At 38.3% G+C, this 20,126-nt stretch overlaps 1 protein-coding gene across 3 annotated transcripts in view; it reads right to left on the bottom strand.

Moving 5' to 3' along the window:
- LDB2 (LIM domain binding 2) overlaps positions 1-20,126 on the bottom strand; it is a gene marked incomplete at both ends in the record, with an annotated part of 207,471 nt that overhangs the window by 133,561 nt on the left and 53,784 nt on the right. For all 3 annotated transcript variants that reach the window (XM_079534665.1, XM_079534666.1, XM_079534667.1), the window contains one exon: positions 1,674-1,776. In XM_079534665.1, the coding sequence (XP_079390791.1) occupies positions 1,674-1,776 (103 nt within the window). The remainder of the gene's footprint in view (positions 1-1,673; positions 1,777-20,126) is intronic.

Genomic DNA, 20,126 nt, shown 5'->3' with positions numbered 1-20,126 from the left:
GAAATTTCCCTGGTGCTAGGAAACCCTCAAACACAGCATTCACTCTGCACCCTCTTTAGCCCTGGAGGTGCGAGCAGGACCTTGGCTGGCCTGGCACTCAGCAGCCTTCACCATGGCCTGCTCTTATGGCACAGGAAAGTCCCAAACAAGAACACACAAGCATATTCTTCATACTGTGAAGAAACTGGAATGCTGCTTCTGTCGGAATCAGTAATACTTGTGGTTCAGAACTACATAAATTATTACTAACGAAGGAAGTGTGAATGAATGGAAAGAGCACTATATGCAAAGCTTTAATTGCAGATACTGAGAGTATCAACACCAAACGCTACAACCGTTTTTGCAGAGGACAGAAATTAAAACCGGGGGAAAGTAACGTGTACCAGTCACATTAAAGAATGTGTTCACAGTAATGCAATCTTTCAGTTGTGTTTATCAGCAGCAGTACTGCTGAATCTGTGAAAAGAATCGCAGTACCGCCCTGTACCAAACTGCCCCGCTTCCAGATAGCACAACCATTATCAAGCATTTGTGATAACTGGGATATTTTACTCTTTGACAAATTCTTTCATAAGTACCACTGTTTTCCAGTAACAGAACTCCCTCTGATCTAACTGGACATTAATTGCTTTTTTGCTGATGTATCTGTGCCTTCTGGACTGATAACACAACTAGCAAATCTGATATCTGACACGTTGACTCAACCTAATCAGGACAGATCAGCTGTTACCAATGTTGCTATAGGCTGTAATTTGAGGACCTTTACAGACTTATCACTTGCTCTGAAAGACAAGAAACTGTAATTCTGTCAGCAGTAACCCCAGAACATGCATTCAGAGTGGCTGTTATTTTTTCTTCACTTGTCAAATAAATACCTGAGATAATTGATAAAAGGAATTAGGAGTATGCAAGTGATACACTGACAATCACTCACTCTCAAGAAAAATAAGAACCTCACAAGATTCAGCGCATTAAGCACAGAGCACAAGCTGTCACCGTGAAGCAGGGGTCATTCTGAATGGAGTGAAACAATTGGCAACGCCGTTTCTCAGTGTTTACTTATCTCTCTGTTGCTTAGTGCTAAAGCTGAGTGAATTATTCACTTCAAATAATTTATTCGATGAATTCTACCTCTTTTCTCCTGCTCAGAGTATGTGGGCACTGGACACCAATGCCATCGGATTTATTCACAGCTTCATTTTATTCAAGCTTGCATTTAGTGCTTGATTGAGAGTATTCTAGACTTCTTCTGGTTAACTCGGACTGGTCAGACACTAACAACAGCAGGTCCTTAGTGTGTGCAAACAGTATAGACCCACGCAGCTGATGGAACACTTCCACAGACACTTATTTGGGTAATTTTTCTGGTCCCTGTTTAAATCCAGAAGCCCTTCCAGTGAAAGTGCTGACAACTGCTGCAAAGTTCCCTTTCTGTGAACGGTTTTATCCACAACATTCAACACTTGAATGTTTGTGGAAACTAAATTAACAAAGCATGCAAGCACAGCTGAAGTAAATTAATTTACAAAAATAAAAAGATTATATTGTATGAACTTGATGGTCACTGAATACAGAGAAGTGGCTTTTTCAATGCCGGTTTATATCTGTCTTCTACAGATAAAACATGTATAGAAAGTCAGGCTTAAATTGATAACAAAAAATGTATCTCTTACTGTATCGCTTTGGTCCATCTTCCAAACAAAAGGAAAGGGTTAAGGTTGCATCATCTTCAAAAAATTCAGTTGCAAAGGCATCCCACCAGAGGTTGTCACTATCCTAGGAAGTAACAGATCGTTCACTTAAGAGGAGGCAAAATGAAAATATTTTCATCTTTTTAAAATAGAAATTCCAAAGGATCACACACAGTTTGCATGTCTTTCCCTAATTTGTGGGTTTAGATGTCTATGAGATATTTCAAACTATTTTTCTTAGATAAGGTTTGAGTGTTAATTTAAGGAAAGAGCTGAAACATTTAGTTTATTACACAATAAACTGTCTTCCATTTTGTCCAGCATACAAAACGTGACAACTTTCATTCTCATAAACACATGCTCTTCTGTAAACCTTAAATACTTTCATAAATCAGCTGCAAATATATCAATTATGAGTCCACCCCCTGCCCCCCAATTCTGTCTGTGGGCTGCGTATCTCAAATTCTTGGTTCTAATCATGAGAAAACTTCAGTACTTAATTCTGTAATGCTACATAACCCGATTATCAGCATGAGTTGACAAGAAAGTTATTTAGAAACTAAATGTAATAGCCATTCCCCTCCAATGCATTTAATATAAAATACAATGCTACTGCAGGTTAATTAAATACCAGCTAGTTACTTAAATGTAACTGTTGTGAGAAATCTTTACTTACCAGTGTGATACATGAAGTGAAAACAATATTTTAAATGGCCTGTGTATACTTAGACATGCATTAATACACATAGTCAAAACATAATAGTTATGGAACATAATAATTAATAGCAAATATTAATACACTATTCCACTTAAAGCACCCAATACATCACAATGGTGTTGTTGCCTTCAGCGGTTGAACGAGGCATTTGGGTGATTAACAACACCTTTCAAACGTCTTGCCCAAGCAATAATCACTACCTACTGCACTCTGCCACTCGCCAAAAGAGAGGCTGCAGCAGTGTTTCACCAGGATCTTTGGGGCATACTTCTTGTATCAGCAAAACAAGAGGGGAGGAAAAGCTTTACAGAATAGCGCACAGAACAGTTCCAGCTCTGCTGTTGAAATGCTGTTGGTATCTTGGTAGCTTGGCATTACCTGAGCTACGGGTACAATACCCAGCAATGTGAGGGTGAAAACCAAAGCATCCTTATGATGCAAATGCACACAGGAAACAAGAGTAGAACAGGAAAACTGCGGTGCCTCACCTCAAAACCACACATATTTGCACTCTTGTTTGCTTCCAAGAAGTCTGAGAGCTAGAAAAATGTGGAGACTGAATTACTGTGGATTCTCTCCCCCGATAAATGAAATATCCAGACTCTGTCACAGTTTGAACACAGTCCAAGGTCTTTATCTCATGTTTTTGCATAGTTTATGTCAAGAAGAAGAAAAAACAGAAAATACACTACCAACCTTCTTTCCACCATTAAGAAAAAAATCATCTTAAAATATATAAATCCTCTGTTGGGCTTGGATATGCTCTGCTGATTAATTCTCTGCTCCACCTCGTCACAGGTGGGCCCAACTACTCTCACAGCCAAATGGTGAACAAAAACAAATGAGGTCTCCCCTAGCCAAACTGGAAAAGGATCCAGTTACTCTAAAAAGAAAAAAAAGAAAAAAAAAAAAAAAAGGAATAAAATCACCCTCTTTTTTTTTTTTTTTTTTTTTTTTTTTTTTTTGCAAAAAGGGTATGGTGAAGGCAAGGCTGCCCCCAGGCATCTTTAACTTATGCTCTGACAGGTTACGGGGGATTTTGCCAGAGTAATTATTTTTCTATTCAACAATAATGAGAAATTACCATGGCAACCTCCTTTCACGTAGTGCACTCACACGCTCAAACACTGAAATAATGGCCTAAACATAACAAAAAAAAAAAAAAAAAATTAATACTTTTAAAATATTTTGTATTAAAATAAGCTTAAGGGATGGGGCAAAGGAGAGAAAAGGACAGAGGCAGCCTGAGAGTTGAGTCAGGAGTGAAGAGGCACAGTGATGTATCCAGCTACCCAAGCAGCGAATGCCTTCTGCCACAACTGTCATTGTTCCTCCCAATTCCACCCTCGGAATTATTTGTAATTTGAAGCATGGCTCAACTCTGAATAGGATCTCCAAGTAAATGGAGTCCTAGGGTTTCAATATTTTTTCCTGACTCTGATTTCTTTGGCAAAAGTAATCACATTTGAAGTACAATGATGCTCTTTTCCCCCTTCCATTTAGTAGTCCCACATATTCACTGTGTGATGTGAGAGTCAAGCTGGGTTCTTCTTTACACCTTACAGTCTTACATGATTAAGAGTCTGAAAGCCAAATGAGCCTTTTCTCCTTGCTTGTGATGGTGATTGCTGAACCAAAATAGGTCTTGTAACTGGAAAATACGGCAAGTGGAGCCTATTTTTTCCAAATTCTTTCATTTTCATTTAATGACTTAGAAGGCAGAGTTTGTGTAAAAAGTCAAAATGTGAAACCATGCTCAGGATAGGATGCAGATACTTTGCAGAACACAACTGGAATTCAAAATTATTTTGATAAATTGCAGAAATGATGTGAAATGAAGATGACATTCAATAATGCAAAGTGACAAAAGCACAAATACAAAATAGGGGATAAAAGGCTAAGCAGAACAGTAGAAAAAGGTTCCGATCATAAAGGAAATACGTCAGCAATCCACTGCTCCTGCACATGAGATAAATGTCTAAGACATAATTCTCTTCTACTCTAACAAGCACATCTCTGGAAAGACTTCAGCTGGAATAGTCCACCCACTTCTGGAATACTCTTCCATGTCTGGGCCAATTACTTGCTGTGGACTAGTTTTAGGAATTTAACTGAGAACAAGAGGAATCACAGAGTTTGAAGACACCATCAAATACAACCTAAGAGACTCACATCAAGCAAGTCAGAAGGATGTGGTTGCATTTGGTGTCACAAAGAAGCTCACGGGGAATATGATGGCAGTGTTTAACTATGTGAAAAGACTAGTGTAAAGAGTGTAATCACTCCTCTATGGCTAACAAGGGTGGAAGAAGTAATACGGCTTGGTGTGCTGCCACTGTGGGTTAGGCAACATAATCTCGTTTCAGGTCCATCCCCAGAGTGCTGCCATATCATAAAAATTTTGACACTAATGTTTATACCCAGAGCACACTGACAGACCATTAAAAACAGAATGCCAGAATACAAGAAACCAGTAACTTTCCTGTTACTGTTAGCTTTAAATTAGACTCGCCTTGAGTCTACCCAGCATATTCATGGTTCTGATATGAATTTCACAGGAGTAACAAATTAACAGGGATCTGTGTATCTTAATTTTATAGGAAAGTGGATATCGAGGTCCAGGAGAGCTGCACTGCCTGCTGGTCTCAGGCAGAGTTATGCTTTCTCCCTCAAATTGCTTTTGGTTGCTCAACATACAGCAAGGGCAAAGAGTATATGAAAAGATGATCATGAAAACAAATAAATGTGATTCTGAATACACCTAGGAAGCACATCTGTTCTGAAGTGGGACTTTTTCTATGTAATCACTTTTCAGGGAAGAACTGAATTTTAAACACCAACCTCTGTGGCTTGGCATTGGACAAGGCAAAAATAAAAGGAGATAGTTCCCCTGGGAGCTTACATTTTTCTGCTGGCACCTGCAACCCTTCCCTATTGACACTTACTATTTTCAGAACTCTATACATCCACACGCCTGTTGGCAACGTGCACACTTCTCATATTCTTTCAAGTTAATGCTGCACAAGGAAACTGCTGTCTCTCCAAGGAAAGAATATTATTCCACCCTTCCCCCCATTCCCAGCAAATCAAACTACACTTGAGCTTTTAAAATGCAGTTCAAGATAAAATTCAGCCATTAAATACACCTGTAAAAGCTGCACAGCTATTACAAATTATGAAACTCACAAGATAAAGTATCATAAAAATTCTGACACCAATGTTTATGCTCAGAGCACGCTGACAGACCATTAAAAACAGAATGCCAGAATACAAGAAACCAGTAACTTTCCCTGTTAGCTTTAAATTAGACTCGCCTTGAGTCTATCCAGCATATTCATGGTTCTGATATAAATTTCACAGGAGTAACAAATTAACAGGGATCTGTGTATCTTAATTTTATAGATTTTGCCATCTGAGAACAGAGCTGTAGGTCTATCCCTGTGATGCACAATGTTTTTATGATTTGGCATAGGTTTGTTTGGGTGGGTTTTTTGATTTTTTTATTTTGATTTTTTGCTATTCATATAAATTCTGTGTGAAATATTGATATTTTGAGCCTTGAATTATTTTCTAGGGAAAAGTATGAACGGACTGAAAGTGCATTAGTCATGTACAGTACATAGGTGATAAACCTATACTGTCACATGGCCATCTATCATTATGCAGATACAAGAAGATTCACGCCTATCTTACAGCTGGGGCATTCTTCTTAGCAGTATGCAGTACCTTGTATAGCACCTGAGAAAAGAGGTCTGATCTACTTGCCCAAAACCAGTTTATAAGGACTACTCCTGTTGCTTTTGCAACTTATTTTTTTTCTTATTTCAAACATAAAACATGTTTTAATTCCCTATGAGGAGCGACTGGAGGAACTGGGGCTGCTCAGTCTGGGGAAAAGGAGGTTGAGGGGAGAACTTATTGCTCTCTTCCAGTCCCTGACAGGTGCTTACAGAGAGAGCAGAGTTAGTCTCTTCTCACTGGTGACAGGTGACAGGAAGAGGGGAAATGGCCTCAAGTTGTGCCAGGGTGAGTTTAGGTTGGATATCAGGAAAAACTTCTTTACAGAAAGGGTTGTGAAGCACTGGAGGCTCCCCAGGGAGGTGGTTGAGTCACCACCCCTGGATGAGTTTAAAAACCATTTGGATGTGGTGCTCAGGGATGTGATTTTGTGAAGGGCTGTTAGTTAGGGTAGTATGGTTAGGTTATGGTTGGACTCGATGATCTTTAAGGTCTTTTCCAACCTCATCAATTCTATGATTCTGTGATTTTAAATAGCATTAAATTAATCTTGCAACTAACCAGATCTTTCTTACAGAATCTCCAGATCCCTTCCCCCAGCCAGAAATGCCTGACTCTATTACTTCCATTTGTTATTTCACACATACTCACAGTTTTAATGGTGTTGCTTGCTTTTATTTCAGTTACTAGTGTGGCTGGATGCCATCTCTCAAACAATGTGTAGTAAAACTGGCAGAAAGATTTTAAGACTTGGCTTTGGTCATAAGTACTTTTCTGTTCCATTACATATTTGCAGCTTTTGCCAAAACTCTACTCAGTGCTCAACACATATCAGTTTCTTCAGATTACTTATTAATTAATTAAATTATTGTTTACATTCCACTTTGGAACTTATCTTGGTTTTTACAGTAACAAGACCAAGTTTCTGTTCTATTGAAAAGACAGAATACAGTCCTGCAACAAAAGCAGACAGCAGCACTGCTGCAGAGAGACTAGCTCCTGTGCAAAATGGGGGCAAGGTCTCTGCTTCCCATGTAAATCCGAAATAACTTAAAGAATCCAGCAGAATTGCAGGGGAAAAAAACAAAACAAAACAAAACCAACAACAACCTTGTAACAGAAAGCTATTCTTACAGATTCACTGGAAATTCATGCTACATCTAAGATTCTCTTTTTGCTGCCTAGAATGCTCGCAATATCACTACTCTTTGAGGCAACAAAGCACAGGAAATAAAGAAAGCACTAACAGCTTATGTGCTTATTGGAGAACTGTGAAAATCAAACATTAATTATTTGATTCCAGATGAAAACGAGAGAAACACACACAAAAAAGGGAGCAAGGAGGCTTTGCAAAATATGCAAAGTGATTCGTGCACTTTTCTTCTGAACCAGGGAATCTGGGAATTAGCATCACTACAGCAAAACAAATACACTGCACTGATTCTGGCTATACAATTCAGCTTTGCAGATACACCACTCTGAGACAGTTTCACTTAGATTCTAAAATGGCAAGTCCACATTGGATAAGGACACCAGAGGTTCAGACTAACCAAAATACGATGACATTGATCCGAAGAAAATAAATATTTTCCTTATGTTCTGAAGGATGATTGTCCTCTTCCTTTTTATTTGGCTATTAACATATGCCTGAAGTAGCAATTTTTGTTAGAGTGGCTGTGGCAACTGCTTGCTAGGCTGCAAATAGCAAGTCCAGTCTACACACAGCTATAAAAGTATAATTATCCCATTACATTTAAGCCACTCAATTTTTCCATCTACAAGATACTACATGTATTTCAAGTTGAATATCCTCTTAAAATTAGAGTCCTTAAAATTAGAGATTTTCTAACTTAAGTTATCAGGAAAGGATAAGATAGCAAACTATCTGCTTCAGTCTAATAACAGAATCAAAAAAGAATGTCAGGTCTCAAACCTATTATTTATCATTGTTTCAGTTTTACTGCAGCTTGTGGATAAAAGAGAAATGAATCCCTAAATATTCACTCTGTGCATGTTTCACTGTTCAACTACAGCAAATACACAGATTGCAGAGTTTAATAATACACTGTAAGCAGGACAAAGCAGGAGGGTTAATTTATGCTACGTGTCATTTCACTGCTTCTTTAATTTGAATTCATTATTTTTACTCCTGAAACCGGCACATAAGAATGGATAGAAAAGAAAAAAGAAAAAGGAAAAAAAAAGGGGGGGGGGAGAAAAGGAAAAACAAATGAAGCTAGGCTCAAGAAGACATATTCTACTGCCATGGCATCATCCTTGATATTTCACAGCAAGATTATCAATAATTAGCAGGGGACGCCCTTTCATCCTTTTTAAGTATATGGGATAAGATTGCACTTGGTCCCTAAAGGCAAGACCTATATTCTGGTTGCACGAACAAAAAACCTAGGCATTACAAATTATGATTGTAGTGCAGTTGTTAACAGAAATAGACACTTCTACCCCCAGTGCAGTACTGTTCGGCCTTGGTATATATATCATGTTAAATCCATTCCCAAAGCCATTTTAAATTTGAGACCTCTTTTCAATAGACATGTGAATGTCTCTAGCTGGCCAAGAACAGAAATTTAGTTCTTTAGTAGTATTCTCCATCCACAATCACTGCAGACAAATCACAAGCTTGAGTTTTCTGTTTATCAAAAATGAGCTGCAGTTACACTTCTCTGTTCTGCAGAAGAATGCTCCACAGCCTCAGCCTTTGAGAATGGTTTAGAGATGGAATATTAAGTGTGTCTATTATCTATTGTACTACTGTTAGTCATATGAATGTTCTTATTTTACGCTGACATTTTGACCTGGTTTCTTTTTTACCTTGTTTACTTCCATCTGTGTGAGTAAATGGAAGCTACTATGCCATATATCCCAATGAAAAGGCAATAGCTAGTATTGCCATCAGTGAATACAGAACATCAAACATCATATGTCAGGAGGGCAGATGAAAAAGTCACATTCTCAGCAACATTAGTGAAAGAGTCTCTCTGGGTCTACCTACTCAACTAAACCAAATCCAAGGCACTAAAATTTAGTGAACACAAATGCTGTGTTTGTTAGCCGGTAAGTCAAATTAATTAAAGATTATTACCTTCTATTAAGCTTTGCAAACTAGTTAGGAACACATCACTATGTTGGACAGGTCTGTCTAACCAAAGAACTGTTATTTCTTTGGAACAGAAACGAAATAGCAAAGACCCAGCGTATCATATGTCCCAAGATACGTAAGCTCATGCACAGAAGCCTAATTTAGCAATAAGTAGTCAGAAAAAATAAGAACACTGAAGACATACTTAAGAAATATCTCTTGTAAAGAACAAAAATTGTGTTGTTACATATTAATAATGTATAATATCTTTGCTGCATAAATAGTACATATTCTTTGAGCAAAAACCACTGCTGGAATCTGTGGGAATTACTAAAAAAGTTTGAAAGAGAAACATAAAAAATATGAAAGAGAAATGTACAAATGTATATGAATTCAAACTTATTCAAACATTAAGATGAGATTTTCAGACTTATGCACCCATTTTCCATTGGACAATCAGATGTTGGAACATTCTGTGCAGCACAAAATCCCAGCATGGAAATTGAACTTGTTACTGTTAGCTAAATCAAAGCCGGAGGATGACAACAGGGCTGGGATTCATTTCACCCCAAAATGGTTGTCTAAATTCATACGAGACAAAAAGCCTCCTGGAGATATCTGTCTCTTCACCAGCTGTAGAGGGAGTAGAGAATAGTTCAGTCTAGCCATGTAACTTTTACAGGGATAAAGGTAGGTAAGACAAATCCTATTCTGTGTACTACCAAGAATTTGAAATTCAGGAAGAAAACTAGTTGAGGTTTTGGGAGCTGACATAGCAAAGGCAAAACGTAAGTGGAAAGCTGGGTGAAACATCCGTATCTACGTTGTTTAGGTTTTCAGAGTCTTGGCAGGAAAACCTATAAAGGATGTTCAAGTTTTTTTAGCTCGTAGCGCTCAAAGCTCTCCAGGCTGCCAGGCTCCCGCTGTTTCATATAAAAAGCTCCGAGTGGCAGACAGAAGTTGGAGCACTGGTTAAAGATTTCTGCCAGTATGAAATGTTTCAAATGAAGAAGATGTGATTATTTGCCTAGCTTCCTAAGTTCACTCCCCAGCTAGCCACAGTTGCCAATAAAGGCCCCCAGGTCCTGCATTTTATCTTACCCTGCCTTTGGATTAGAAATTCCTACATGAAATGCAGTTAAGCTAGAGGAAGAATTGTTCAGATATATCCTTCTACAGTCTTGGAAACCTGAAATAAAAGGAAATCTTTAGACAAGACAACAAAAATCAAATAATGCCATCTCTCATGTACTTTTCTGCTACCACTGAATCACTTGGTCACTCCTTGCTTCAGTTGTGTAGCACTACCCTTCTGAAGCACATTAGACCAACAGGCACGTGACAGTCACAGCTGGTTAATGAAGAAACAAAAATCAGGAGTGCAGGTTGCACAGATAAAGATGGGAGTGCCGTGCAGTCACAGATTCCCAGCATGTTCAAAAGTTTCAGTTCTGAGAAGCATTAGTACAGGGCAGTGAACTTTAAATTGGCATTTGCGTTTACACACTAAGGGGATGTCTGATTCACCTGCTTACAATAAAAATAATACTTAGAATGAAAACTTTTACTGTTATTGCTGTTGTAATACTGTAGAGTAGTGTAACCAATAACTGACCACAGTGTTATGGTGGCTGAATTACTGGATATTTAGTTTAGAAAAAGAGAGAGAATGAAGCACACATTGGGAAACTCAGAGCTGAGATAACAGAGTGGTTTTGTATGTTTGTTTGAATTATTAACTTTAAATTTTCACTTCAAAGAAATAACAAAATTTATGCACACCAAGAAGTGCTCTCCTTCAAAACTGCACTGAGCAAAGTAAGTACAGCTTTTTTCTAAACGGCGTATCTTACCTTGTCAAGCTCATTTAAAGTAAAAAGGCATCAGTAGTAATAATGAGAACGCAGTTTGTGAACAATTCCTTCACAGAAGCCAGCTACTACATATTGTAACAAATTAAAAACTCTGAAAAGACTATGTGAGTCCCTAGAGAAATGCTATTTAATAAAGCAAACACCAATATTGAATGTGACAGAATTCCATTTGCTGTAGAATCCCATCCAACTGAGTTTGGCTGTTGCTGAAGCAATTAGAGAAAGCTGTGATTTAATGATTATGCTAAAACCCTAGACAAACAAAGCTCTCACCTACCAAGAGGCCACTTAGCTGTATCACTACCACCAAAATGTATAAAAAACCTTGTACATTTTCATTTGCTGTCAGTCAACTAGTAGCAACACAAGCAGTTATTTACTGAGAATGTTGAGTTACTAGCTACTGTACTTCTTTAACATGAAAAATGTATAAATCTAAATTTAAACTAAGTAAGCAATGCCAAGTGTGAACTATGTATGTCAGGGAAATCACCCCCTAAGGTTATTCTTGTAGCTGAGACCTGATATGGTTTAGTCAAAAGATCACAACAGGTCAGAGTTTAATCCTTTATTAAAAAGAAAATAAAATTGTTTGTGCTGTTTATTGCAGTACAATGGATCCTCACCTTTGGGTCTATATACATCTGAAATTTGAAATGAAATGAAATTTTAAACGTCTTTTCATCACAGCAGCAGCCTCGTATGAACTACAACTTTTCACTTCGGACTTCGTGGACCTGTTAGATTAGCAGTAACACTGATTCAGTTGAGATTTCTCAGCTTTTGATAGACAGTGTTCGGCATTCTCTATTTTTCTAATTCTTTTTAAATTTATTTGAATAGAATCATAGGTCATCAAGCAGAATAAAAAAGGATGAAAGTATGTGACAATTTGGAAGCCTTGATTATGGAAAGCTTCTGAATTTCTTTGAGAATATGAACTCTCTTGGTGTGCTTATGTCAGCCAATAAACTAAGTGATTGCAAAAACTAACGTGTCTTTCTTTTTTATAACTTTCACATTAATCTGAGAGCTGAGTGAGTGACATATACAATTGTTGATGTGGATTTTTACCCTTGTTGCCTTCCAGGTGAAAGCATCTTCTGACAGGAGAAAGCAGAGCTTTGGGAACAGCAATTCCCTTCCTCTCCAGTTTCTTCAATGAACAGGATCTAGAGACATGGTGCATATCTTAGTCCACATAAAAATATCAGTGTTGATATTTTAAAACCATAAAGAATATGAAACCTGGGAGTAAGCTGAAACACACAGAGAACTATTTTAAGATAGAAAACGTTTCTGCATAACATGGTGAATCATGCACAGAATTGCTGCAGAGGAGAGTGAAATAATTTAAAGCAGCTATGTATAAGAATGAACTTCTCAGGCAGCTCAGACCTACTTTCAAAGATCTAAATCCTAACTTCTTAACAAAAGCATATAGCGTGGGGCTTGGTTTTAGGATATTTTTTAACTGTGTTTTGGTCTGGTTTGCTAAAGCTCTGTATTTCTAGCTAAAATAAGTAATAATTGTGTTCAGAACACTAATTTTATGTTTGTTTTTTTTTTTTCAGGTATTACGTGGTTCTCAAGAGTGCTGTAAACCCAGAGCATTTATCATTTCAGAGCTTTTCTGGGAAGATTTGTGTTCAGACTGCTAAACAGCCTGAAAAAACAGCAGTACCCTTGACAAAGCCAAGAAACTGCACTGTCCCATTCCTGGGAATGTGTAACTGCCAGAGGAGCTGTCATATGAAAGTGAGAAAAAAAAAGAGAAAAGATTCAGTGCTAATGTCTTCTTAACTAGAGGAGCCCAACCCATAGTATATCACAGAAACACAGCACGGTTAAAGTTGAAAGGGATCTCATACAGATCCAGACTTGCTTTCTACCATTGCAGTGACAACCACTGTGAGGTGTTCTAATGTCTCTGTGTGCTTTTTATTGAGAGCCTATAAAATCAATTACAGCTCTATCTAGGTTCTCCAATAAAAGACTTTATCAAAATTTCATATGACCCCTCTGAGGGTGCTGGGTTTGTATGCTCAGTGTTCAAAAATCTTAGCATTCTCCTTTTCCACATAGTTTCTCCACAATCAGTTTGATGTTCACAGCTGATTTCTGTGAGACACACCAAAGAATCACCTGTCTGCTCCAGAAGAAATTCCTTTTTCTTTCTCTTTCCACTTTCTGATTTGGAACAGTTTTTTTCTACAAGCAGATACACTGATACACACATCTGTGCATTCACATTTCTGTTGATACTCTTAGCTCTTCCAGTAGTGTCTGCTGGACCAGGTTATTTGCCTCTTAAAATCACATTTGAGGACTGAAGCAGTCTAGAACAAACATGATCTTCTTATAACCTCCTCAGCGTGTGATGTCTGAGAGCTGCAAGAGGCCCAGCTGGGTCAAAGCAGAGCCCACTATGCATCTAGCACACATCAACAGGGACAGAAGACTGTAAAGAAGACCAAATGTGCTTTGTATTAAGCAAGAAACTCCTTGTTCAGACTCCCCAAAGTGTTCTAGCTCAGTAAGGCTCAGCATTTGGCAGGGGTCAGATCCAGGCTGGCTGTCTTCTGACTGGACTTTTGAGGCCTAACCCTCAATGGACTCACAGAACCAGCACACAATCAAAGGAGCTTCAACTTTCACTGAATATGCTCATGGCCCTTGATCTGAAGAGACCACAGGCAAGATTAGTCTGTCAGCATTTTCTTCATTCCTCCTCCGACTCTCCAAACACTCATCAGTAGTAACCAAGGAGGTGATACCAAACTGCCCACTGAGTGGCATCAAAACTGCAAAGATGCTCTACTGCACTGCTACAGTGAGCTTCAGACATGCAGTGCTGTGGGTTGTCAGACGATATACACCAGTTGTTTCCAGTACTCAGGATGGGATATGAAGGAAGAAGCATTTTTTCAGTCACACAGCATGAACCTCACATATATGGAAATATGTAACCTATCACACCACCAGCAGCAGTGCCCTGCAAACATAAATGGGAACATGATGTTCCACAATGTTCCTGTGATAATAAGCATAGCAGCTGGGCATACAAAACGTCTCCTAAGAAATGTAAGGTGAAAAGGTGGTACTGGACGAAGTAACCACTCTCTCAGAATTGATGTTTCCTACTTGAAAGACTCTCATTCCCAGAAACTGTCCTCTTGCTAGCTGACCTTCGATTTAATCAAAGTACTTCTACTCCTAAGTCAAAACTTAGGGCCTCTATTTTGTCAGTTTGAGAGAGAAAAACCCCAAAGTAACATCCCCCAAAATGAACTAAAGAGAAGCACTTATACAAGTTATTCACTTTGACTAATGCTACTGTAAATATCTCCAAAGAAATTACTACACATCAACAGGTGCCACATGAGATGCAGCAGCGTCCATTCTGCATGGCACAATGGTAGGAGTAACTGGTTAGACACTGTAGCTTAACATTTTAAACAGTCTTCAGGATCCACTCTCTTGCTACAAGACCAGAGTAACTAGGTCTTCTATTCTTCTTCTGTAGATCTGCACTCTGCAGCTTCTCCTATCTAAAAGATAATTTGAAATCTAAGATCTTAAGTCCTGTCGGTAGATATCAGGTTATTTTTCCTGAGAGCTGTAGCCTAGCTTAATGATAGCTATGCATTTAAATGTAAGCAAAGGAAAAAAGGGAATTCCAGACTATTTTTCTTTGTTAACAGGATGACACTTAAGCCAATCACGTGATCCTTCAGAGCTTGGCTTTGCTTTGGGTAGAATGACTGAGTGACTCTCCTGTTGTAATTGCAGATGTTCATTCTCATGGACATCAGTATTAGGAAAATGGAAGCTTACTTGGAGGCAGGGTGTTAAAGAGTGCAGATTTTTCATCTGGAACAGAAGAAATTGTGATCATCTTTGATATCACTTTTTCTCATACAGCTTCTTTGACTTCAGCATTGGTATCAAAAGAAAGTGACCTGAACATATTGAAGACAATGCAATTTCCAGTATTCCCTCTTGCATATGACTTAAAAATTAACAGCTAATTAATATCCAAACAGATCTTCTTTAGAGAGACCTGATCAGAATTCAGTGCTAAACATCACAAGCATTTCAGGGCACTTCAATGTGTTTCTAAAAAGCACCAGAAGAATTAAGTCTCTTACATTATTTCCAGTGCTTTCACACTGGAAACGAAAAACTGTATCTCTGTTTCACTGCAAAGCACAGAGAATTTCTTTTCTACAGTTCTCAAAGGTAGAACATTTTACATTAGCATGAGAAAAAATGGTTTATTTTATCTAATTCACGCCAACCACCCAATCCCAGTAAAAGAAAGATGGCAGCTCTCCTTCCTTCATGTTTTGATAGGAAGTCAGAGAAGTAATACAAACTGACAGGTTTTTATGACTGACTTCCTGATACCTACTGGTGCATAAACATGCAGTTGTTAAAACTTATCACTAGGGCCAGAGTTATCCCCTCTTGACTAGGAGTCTGCCAAGTAGTAAATAAATAAGCTAAAAATAGTTTCAAAATAATCTGTTTTGTTTAGTCTATAAAATCATGCCCTACAAAATCTCCAAACACCAAAGTTGAGATCTCACAATTTTTTTGTCCCTGCCCTCCAGATATTTCACTCAGCAGGAGGGTCATCATAGGTGAGCTCTTCTGTTCCGCTCTGGGACCAAGCTTCTGCTAACAAAACAGTACTTTTTATTTTATCCAGCCCTTTTGATTCACTTGAACTCACTCAACAAACATCAAGCAAACCCTTCCCTCCAAAAATTATGGTACTCTTTTGTATACAATTACTGCTATACACTTTAGAAATAAAAGTGGCATTTGAACAGTAAATAATATGAGAACAGTTCAATCAAATCAAGGTCCATAAAATTCAGGCAGAGAAAGCATATCCTGCTTATCAACTATTCAGCTTAATGCCTTGTTTTACCGATGACAGATCTACAGGTAGTTTTCTGTAGTATAATAGTCAATAGGAGTAGTGACTGAATAATGTAAAAATTTTATTGTAGGAAATTACTGAGGTTACAAATCTGGTCTCAATTTCATTTGTTTCTGTATATTTCTGCAACCAAAGTTTAGTTCATGCAAATGTTTGTGAACAATGAATTTAGGGGCATTTTGCCAAGATGAATGCAATCATCAAAAGAAAAAATCATTTTCTGATTAAGTTAAATTTATTTCCAGCAGAGACAGAGGTAGCTTATAAAGAAAGACACTGCAGAATTAAGGATTAGGAAAAACAGCATGATAGCCTACTACTGCTACCACTTAGTCTGCCACATTATGGAAGTTCTGCTAGGATTTCTCTTTGCTTTAAAAAAACCTAGGAAATTAAGAATAGAGGTGACCAACCATAAAGCCAGGGCAGCAATGCTGAACAGAGACAGGAAATTTGTGACGAACAATAAATGGTAAGATACAACACTTACATGAACAATTTCCAAAAGCAGCCACAAAATTTAAGATCTGCTTTTGAACAACTCATGAATGTAAAACTTACAGGTATGCTGTCCAAAAAGAGTAAGAAGCCAGATCCAAAGAATGCCTTTATCACTTAAACAAGGTTGGGTCAAATAAAATACACCCTCATCCACACTAACCAAGAGCTTTTAATGTAGAAGCTCTGTAGGCACATCCACATTAGCAAGTTCCAGTAGGAGCAAATCAGCTGATGCTGATGATCCATTGCCACAATACAGAGATCTCTGGGAGTGAAAGGGTAGAAGAGAAGGGTTTATTTTCAACAACCTTACTGACTGAATGCTAAAGAGCAGTAGGATATTTTTGGATGTTCTCCTGGAGTACTTCCTTCATCTGGACACGAATCCAGCTCACAAGTGCCATGACTGCTTTGCAATGCGGCCCAACATGCCTTTAAGTGGAGACATCCAGGTATTTTGCTTTACCAGTGGCAATCCAGTGCAAACTGCTAGCAGAGGGAATGACACAGTCTCTATTATCCTTTCCAGAAGTTTAAAGGGAAAATTAGCACTCACTTCTGTGCTCAATTTCTGAGAAGGGAATTTCAGATTCCCATCCTCAGGGGCTCGGGTGGAAAGCTGCGCCTGGTTGAGGCCCAGCTCTAGAGAAGTGTTGAGCTTTCGCAACAAAATAGCAAATAGTTCTCCCCTCTCCCTCCGCTAAAGACCATCCCACAGCTTAACACTGAGCTTAACAGTGAGCTTAGCAAAGTTGTTGTTAGAAAGTATGCTCTGAGAGACCTAGCTTCCACATACACTCTATATGGAACCTCCCAGCTTGTTTGTTGTGTTCTGCAGGCCAGGCACCTCCAACTGTGGGAGGACTAAATCTTAACACTTTTTCCCACTTAACTGGTTCCAGCTAACTGTGTCAGCTGGGTCACTCCACACATGAGAAATAATCACCAAAATAAGTAACCCAAGAGCTTCCAATTATGCAAGGAGTAATATTTTAACAGAATTGCACACCCAGCTCATGAGAGAGATTTGAGGGCTAAGTCCTGAGGGCAATTCCACTAAAGCAATTTCAGCAACTTCACACAATCTTGTCACATTTTGTGACAGAACATGCATGACAGAAATCAGAATTTGGCTTTTTTGGACGATTTTGAACCTGATATGACTAAGAGATGCTTGACAGGTGCTGTGTATGAGAGGGTCTCCTCCTTGCTCTTCCAGAGGGACAGGAAGAGAACATCTCTAATGGCTGAACTTCAGAAATCTCTTTGCCAAGTAGTCATCATATGCCTAAAGGCATTAGTGAAACATAGTTACGTTTATTACCCTGAGACCACTTGGCTCTGTTAGAATCCAAAATAAACCCCACATTTTTAATGGCCTGGTTGGTTTTTGCAGAAAGCTGAGTCTTGGTAAATGAGCTGTCATACTGGATTCTATTTTATTCTTTTATTTTTACAAAGCATTGCATAAACAGGAACAGCTGGTGTTGATTTATAAACACCAGGGTTGTCTTGAGAGTTTAGATATTATTTTGACAACATTTAAGCCTCATCATTTGCTAGCAATTGTTCTGTAGTAGAGTGGACAGTGGTTCTGCTGCCACCTGGAAAAGAAGCAATTTTCCAATAATAGTAATAATAGTACAATTCAATAATACTCAGAAGAAGGATCTCACATGCATATATTTATCTGTCCATTTACCTACGTGAGTCTACTTTCACTTGGAACTTCTTGGAGAACAACGCAACATTCAATACTTGAATCTTGTAACATTGTTGTAGTTTATAGCCAGTAACCCAGCAAAGATCTTGGACACTATGAAAACCTGCGTGGTATCAGCACATGCCAGTACCGTTCAGTTAGGAGTGGAACCAGTGGTTCAACTTAGTGTTTAACCATCTTAACTGGGGGACATTTTTTCTTAATTTTATTCACAATAAGGTTATTGAGTTATCCAGACAACAAGCTCTTCCACTCTTACCCTGACTTGTTCCTAATAGAGAGTCAAGCCAGGTACTGAAGCGAGCAGGAATTAAAAGATATTGTGTGATAATTCACTAAAGAATTTAATAGAAGCTAAAAGGTGCCCATTGAAGTTTCGCAGACCAATTGAATTACTGCATCTCCAAGTTTCTAACTGGCAATGTTGAAGCTCTTTCTGAAAGGCTGTTAAGTTTTAATAAAGGAAAACTGAAGACTTGGTTAATAGATCATTAAAAGATTGCGAAGAGTAAAAAACGAAAGAGTAAAAAAAACGAAGAGTAGAAATAACTGCCCACCTTCACAAAAAGAGAAATCTACTGATCTCCCAGAGACCTGAGATGATAGATGTATTCTTTCAGAACTTTGAAGAGAAGACGGATAATAGCATGAAAAAGTTTGCCAGGCATAGAGAGCCATTCTGGATAGTCAACATTAATGCAAGAAGTTGTGAGAGCCTTGAAATACAAAACAATAAAACAACAGAGGGTATTAATGAATGCAAAGTAATGCATATGAGGGAAAACAATCGTAATTAGATCTAAACCACAACGGACCCTGGGTATTATCACTCAGCACAAAAATCTTGGAGCCATTATGGATAATTCCATGGAAATACTGGCTTAATGATATGCAGTTATAAAAAGGCCAACCACATGCTTTCAGCTTGGAAAAGAGGCAACTGGAGATGGTACAACTGAGGTTTACAAGACATAGAAGTTCTGAACTTTCTCGACTATGGTTGTGAATTCTTTTTCAGTATAATAATCATCACTGTAACGAATAAATGGCAAAAAAAAAAAAAAAAAAAGTTTTAAAAAAATCTGAGGAGGACACCTAATAAAATTAGCACTCAGTTTTAAACTCAGTAAGAAGTAATTTTTCATTTAATGCCAAACTGCAGAACTGCTGCTGAGCTTTGTAGAAGTCACAAGCATAAACAAATTTTAAAACTTATCTCAGAGGAGGCAGAGTGCCTTGGTTCTGCCTAAACACAGTGCTGCAGGTGCAACCTCTAGCTCAGGATGAGCTGATGCATCAGTAAAAAGTGGTTCATTGTTTCCTTGTTTGTCCCATTGTCTCTCCCCAAAACATCTGTTGCTGATGACAGGACAGCAGACATCTCCTTCCCGGATCTTTTATTCTACAAATGAAGACTCCAAGTCCCAGTCTTCTGCTTAGGAAATACCAAATCCTATCATTCCCTCTGTTTTCTAGCTTAATACCAATGTCTCATTCCTCATCAACTGTTTCTCTCTTCATATCCGTTTTCCCTTTGTTTCTTAATGGCAGCAAACATAGATAGCACTATTTCTTTTCTCAACTAACTCTACTCTCCCACCTACCTTCATTAAACTTTCTCAAAGATTTATAACTTTGTCCAATGTAATGCCTTTCATAAAAATGTTAAAAGACGAAGGTTACTCCCCTGCCAAATTTCAGATCTTTGTTCCAAAACAATAGGATGAGGACAAAGGGAGGGGGGAAAGCTACAGCTATTCAGAGCAAGGTTTGCCAGAGCTTTTCAGTGTGGTCAAAACAAATATATTTTCCCCTTGCCTAATGCCTGGA

Source organism: Tetrao urogallus, assembly GCF_951394365.1.
Source record: "Tetrao urogallus genome assembly, chromosome: 4".
Taxonomy (NCBI): Eukaryota; Metazoa; Chordata; class Aves; order Galliformes; family Phasianidae; genus Tetrao; species Tetrao urogallus.
Note: the sequence above shows the minus strand (reverse complement) of the source record. Positions and strands in the feature narration are given on the sequence as shown.